General features: G+C 36.5%; 2 protein-coding genes across 2 annotated transcripts in view; one reads left to right on the top strand and one right to left on the bottom strand.

Moving 5' to 3' along the window:
• LOC135103126 (large ribosomal subunit protein eL36-like) overlaps positions 1-5069 on the bottom strand; it is a 7475-nt gene extending 2406 nt beyond the window's left edge. Inside the window, exons 1-3 of the mRNA XM_064009183.1 lie at positions 4967-5069; positions 3406-3503; positions 2407-2541 (exon numbers count right to left, since the gene is read on the bottom strand). Of these exons, the coding sequence (XP_063865253.1) occupies positions 2407-2541; positions 3406-3498 (228 nt within the window). The 5' untranslated portion in view covers positions 3499-3503; positions 4967-5069. The remainder of the gene's footprint in view (positions 1-2406; positions 2542-3405; positions 3504-4966) is intronic.
• Positions 1-6000, top strand: part of LOC135103131 (piwi-like protein Ago3) — a 35183-nt gene that overhangs the window by 5940 nt on the left and 23243 nt on the right. The gene's annotated exons all lie outside the window — the stretch shown is intronic.

Raw genomic sequence — 6000 nt, 5'->3', positions numbered from 1 at the left:
TAAAAATGAAGAGTGGTTAGTTGTGAGTAATGATGACAGTAACAGTGTTGCCATTCATGTAAGGGTGAGCAAGGAGTTAAACAACTTATTGTTCAACATGGTTTTCAAACTCTTATCTTGTGTTTTTGGGAAAGGACACCCAAGGAAAAGGTATTGGATGAACATAATTTGGTCCTCATGCCACAGTAAGCAAGTAAAAGCCACCAGATATATCCCACTAGTGGCCAATGCTCACAGATTATGCTATAATAGTGAATTCAGATCAGTGACTGAAATGGCTAATAATGAAATTTGGAAATATGTGAAAGGAGCAAATTGAGTGACTGAAGGCGTGTTCACAGTGCAAGACCACAACCAAACTATGGCATAAAATTTTATGAATTCCACTGAAAAAATTTTGACATAAGATCACCCACATATCAGGGTATTCTTCACAAGGTAAAACAGAACCATCTGGGAATGTGAAACTACGAAAAGAGATTGTGTTATTTGAGTGAATTGTTATTGGGCTGTGACTGAGTACATGAGGATCCACACAAAAAGAGAAGTCATGGAGGACAAGAAGTATAATTATAGTCTGCTTCTGTAGGAGTTTTCTGCAAACTTAGATGATTAGATGTCTGATTATTAGATGATTAGATGTCTTAGATGTCTGGCCTTTCATTCATAAAAACCTCAAACTCCTGACATCAGGTGCTTGTGAAAATAGATGACAGTATTCACTCTTCAGTGCACAGAGCCTATGAAAGGGATGAACCCTGTGTTTGTCAGAGAGGTACTTTTCTTTGATGCAGCCAGAGTTCTGGCTTTCTTTGAGTGCTATCTTCCCACTGTCACTGGTGAAGTACCACTGATAGAAGTGCATTTGCAGGTGTGGTGTGAGCATTTTTTTTTTTTTTCAAGCAGTTATGGTATCAGACAATCATCTACCTTCAGACAATTAGAGACTTCGCAGTGAGCGTTTTGATACCAGATAGCGCCAGAATTTTTAATTCTCGCCGGAAAATAAATACTTTTTGGGGCAAGGTTTTACAAGCTTACAAAGGTGTATCGTTGCACAGTAATGCATCTGAATTTTAAGTCAATTAATTTTGTGATAACTGACAGCACATGACATTGTTTGAGCCTCTATTCATAATTTCAGATGATATTCTTAAAAGAGCCTATAAGTGTATCAAGGCAGGCAATCTGTAATTTTCTACTGACCTCAATGGAAGTATACTAATATATACTTGCATTTTCATGTACTAAACAACAGGCAAATCCATTTAATGTAAAGAAAATATAATTTTGTATCAGAGACTTTTTTTTTTGCGGTACGATCACTATCCTCGGGTACTTGGGCAGCAAGCAAACCAAAACACAGGACCACGCTTACTCGACTACCCTGCACAATGGATACATCACCGCCACAATCATGGACTACAGCGGAATTAAGAAAATTCCTGAAAGAACGAGCTATACCCTATTCTGGATATAGTAAAGCAAAGTAAAGGCCTTTGTATCAGCAGAACTGAGAGGCTATTGTTTACACTTTACACTCCTTCCTAACGGCGCGCGGTGCTTTCTTTAACTGAAGAATCATGATCAAGTAAGTACGTCGTACGTCCACCACCGGTGCTGTTCTTTTTTTTATTTCACTGATTTCATATACAGGACGTGTCAGTGATATCTGATATTTTTCAACATTCCCAGATAAAATGCACAAGCCGAAATCAACATCCTTTTATTTTTACTGTTCATACTTACTTAAAAAAAAATCAATACCTATTTTTAGTTTTATCTTATAATTCAATTAACAAAGCCTTATCATACACCAGTAAGTATGAATATTAATATTAAGGGTTATGTTTTTAATTTTTAGATACACTTGTGCAGCAATTCATGCTGTACTTTTCCTGCACATCGATTTCAAATTTAGCTAAGACACCCCTTTGCCCCAGGAAATCGGAGACAATTAAAAATGCTGGCGCTGATAGGTATCTACCAGCCTCACTGCGACGTCTCTAATTGGAACCACATTACGACTGACAGCAATCTTCATGTAATAAAGGTGGATAACATGAGGATGACATCACTTTAAATGTTGTTAAACTGCTTAGAGATATTAATAGTGTTTGGCTTCAAATCAGTTGGAATTAAGGTCTCAGGAAGGTGTATTCAAGTGTAATGGTATGAATTCAACAGTATGAAAATAAAACATGGAACATATCAGAAGGGAGGATTTGAATGTTGTGGACATCTGAGGAATTTGTATTGAGTAACAATTACAAAGGAACTTTAAAAAAAATCATCTAACTGGCATCTTTTCTTGACATGCATGAAAAATTCAGATGGACACATTACATCAGTATTAGGGAAGTACTACACAATGAGGAATACTAAACACAAGAAGAGCAAACTCACTCGCTTCTTGAGGAACTTGAGAGCCCTCTTGTCCTTGGAAACCTTCAACAATTCAATGGTACGTTTTTCATAAGGAGCAAAGCCCATGACTTCTCGCACCAGGTCCCTCACAAACTTGTTGTGTTTGGTATTTTTCTGAAATAAAAAGAACATTTGAAGCCATATTTTGCATTCACTTACATCAATGTAAATGCGCATCATATATCTTCCACACAACAAAATGAAATGTATCTTGTGATGATGCCTGACTTAACACCAAGTAAATCAAACAATTCTCATTGTTGAAAAATTACAAACCTGAGAGATACATTGACAATAAGAATTTAACCAGATCATTTTATGAGGAGACAGCTACATTGTAACAACTGTCCAAATCTGACTAAATCAAAAGTTTAAATGATGATGCACTGAAACAAAATATCAAGTAGGTATACTACACAGTAGCACTTTTGATACAGAAAAAATTAAACATTCACAAGTACTTAAAAAAAACATCTGTTCAGAGCACACCTTAAAACGAACATGTTCAAGTGAATTGACTTAAGATTTTCAAATTTGATACTGATGAAGGAAGTATTTCATTGGTTTGAGTCTTGTGAAGGCTGGTGGTGGAGAATGGAATCTATGGTTGGTGTTTGCTGCTTTTACAGGAAAGACTGAGACAAACAATAAACATTTGTAAAATTGTGTGACAGGAGACAGACTGAGAAGAATTAAGAGTAATGAAATATGAGGAAGATGGCAGGAAGATGAATGAAATTCTGTTCGTTGTGGATGGAAGGATAAATGCAGAAGTGATGCTAAAAAAGGTGAGGAATGATGGAAAGAAAGGAAAATTTAGTTGCAGGTCATAATTACACACTGGAACAACCTACACATGAATGAATGTATGGTACTGAAAAACATGATGGCAATTTTAATATCTTGATGGAAAAAATGGCTTCCTGGTATGTTTTGAAAAGGTTACATATCCACAAATATCTCCTGATGCTGACTCACCCCCTTGCGTGAGCTGGGCTTGGGCTTGCGCGTGTTTTTGGTGACTTTGTGGCCTTTATTAAGGCCCACGGCCATTTCATATCTAGGAGCCATCTTGCCTGCAATGGAAGATCCAGCCATCAATATATCATCAACATGAGATTAAGTAAACTTAGTGATTATACCACTGCCTAATGTCTAAAGTAACAGATTAAGTGTGAACTTCACATGTAAAGCTATAAGAAATCAATCCTTCTAAATACTAAGATACAAAGTATCCCCAGTTTTGCCCCTGAACACAATGGACAGTTAGGCTTCGGATACAAAGAATTAGAATGAAGCCTTATTAAAACCGTTAAGTTTTTTGTTAACATTTAAAGATGAAAGCATACTTGTATTTAATTATCTGATATGTGATTCGGAAAAATTACATTAACTCTTCATCTCCAGTTTCAGAAATTTAATCTTTCATTATTTACTGGTACTTTAATATAAAGTATATTTTTGTAACATAAAATTTCTATTATCAAAAGCCGTTTTCTACTGACAGATTTCAGCATGCTTTGAATTAAAAAGACAAACATTTCATGGCAAATTCACTTTTTAAAACAACGGGCCAAGCTCATGGAGGCCAAGGATGTTATGGTACCTCGCCTGAATCCATTCACACAATATCCTGCAAATTCCAAATGAAGTCTCCTAACTGCCATTAAACTGTCTCTTATAAACAAGTAGCTTTGGGTACTTTCAAATTCTAAAATTTAATAAAAGCTTATCCAACCAAAGGCAAAGGGGCCGTGAAACATTGAAGATTTATATTACATTTATTTCTGAATCTGCTAATTATGGTGAACTAGCAAAATACTCAAAAAGACATCTACACGATAAAACAGGTGAGGATTTGGTACATTGAGGATGATGTTTACCGAAAGTGTATTTTCTTTTAGTGAAGACAATTCATGTGTTGTTACCATTCATATAACTGCAAGAGGCCTATTTATAACTAAATGGAGAATGTTTATGCCGCAACGTCTCACACTCGAAGGTAGATGCTGCAAGGACAGCTGGGGCCGACGTAACAAAACCATCAACGTTACCCTGTCATTAATCTTCCCGCTTACACTGCCCGCTAGTCGACACCATGAGGAATTAAGAATACGTCCCTGAAAACATACAGCATTGCTTTACGTGTCCCTGGGGTGGCGTGGCGTGTGGTATGGTGGTGGTGCACGCGGTGGAGGCACACACTTGGCACTAAAGAACAAGAAAAATGTATGGAACGTCAAAACATGTTTAATAAAGGAAAAGAATTATACGATAAGAAAAAGAACCAAGAACAATTGCAGGATCCTGGAGAAATATAAAGCGCGAGGTCACAAGAGGAAGAAGAGTCGCCACACTGGCCACGCGCCGCATGTAAACACAGGCCATTCCAGCTACACCAGGCACACCAGCCACGCCACATTCCCACCAGGATCTGCTACATCACCACTTCCATCGCTGGTTTAATTCATGATACTCAAAGAGAAGCCATCTCTTTGTAAAACTGGTAAATAAATGTGAACACTCCACATGTACGTACCTGGTCCGCTCGGGTGATGGAAAGGGAAGGTCGTTCGGCAAACATACCAACTATAATATTTACATTTTTTTTTAATTCTCTTATCCAATACAACAATGTATTACATCTATGAGGTAAATAAATTTTAAGATATATTTTTACCCTTATCTATTACTAAAAATTCACTTTAGTCGAATATTACAAATCTTATTATGACGTTTTGTTAGAAGAGATTTTCATACATGCTTATATCTGATTGGCTGCGCAGCAACCAATCAGAAAATTTGTTGTGATGGAAAGCAGACATTCGCAAATAAGACAAAGTTGAAGTAAAAAAATAAGTTTCATATTATAATGAATGTATCGCTGTAAGAGTCGGAAAAAAAATATTTGTTTCATATTTTTCCACCACCGATGATAATATTCAAACTTACTTCGAGGATTTTTTTTTTCTCTCTCGAGAATGAAAGTAGTAGTTTTCTTCTTTAAATGGCTTGAATAATTTAATATCTTTTGACTCTGATGGATGATCATTTGTGGTGGGAAGCAGTGTTACCAGATCTACATAAATTTCGGAGAATTTATAGTGGTTTTCCAGTTTTCTTTTTTTTTTTCTTTTTTTTTTTTCTTTTTTTTTTTTTTTTACTCAGATCTTTGCCATGCTCTTGAAATTTTCTCCAGAATGAAGTACACAGATATTGTACTGAATGACAGATGACTTGAAGTTTTGCGCCATGACATATGACCTATATTAAACTGTAAAACTTAGTGACCATTCGAAAAGTGTTGGGAAGAAGTATTGTGTGGTCTACGGTAGCGAGCGACGCATTCTTTACCTGACCCTGACTTATGTAAATGAAAACATCCCAAAGTCATCGCCACCTCCACCGATTCACACTGATACACACTTTTTCCATGTATCCGCCACTTCGATACACCACAGCTTTATCAGGAACGGGCTATATAGTTTAGAGAGAGAGAGAGAGAGACTCATCAGTGGTTAGACTTACGGTGCATTGTTATTCCTGTAATATATTATTGCGACGGGGGATGAC

This window comes from Scylla paramamosain, chromosome 1, assembly GCF_035594125.1.
Source record: "Scylla paramamosain isolate STU-SP2022 chromosome 1, ASM3559412v1, whole genome shotgun sequence".
Taxonomy (NCBI): domain Eukaryota; kingdom Metazoa; phylum Arthropoda; class Malacostraca; order Decapoda; family Portunidae; genus Scylla; species Scylla paramamosain.
This window is presented reverse-complemented; position numbering and strand designations above follow the sequence as displayed.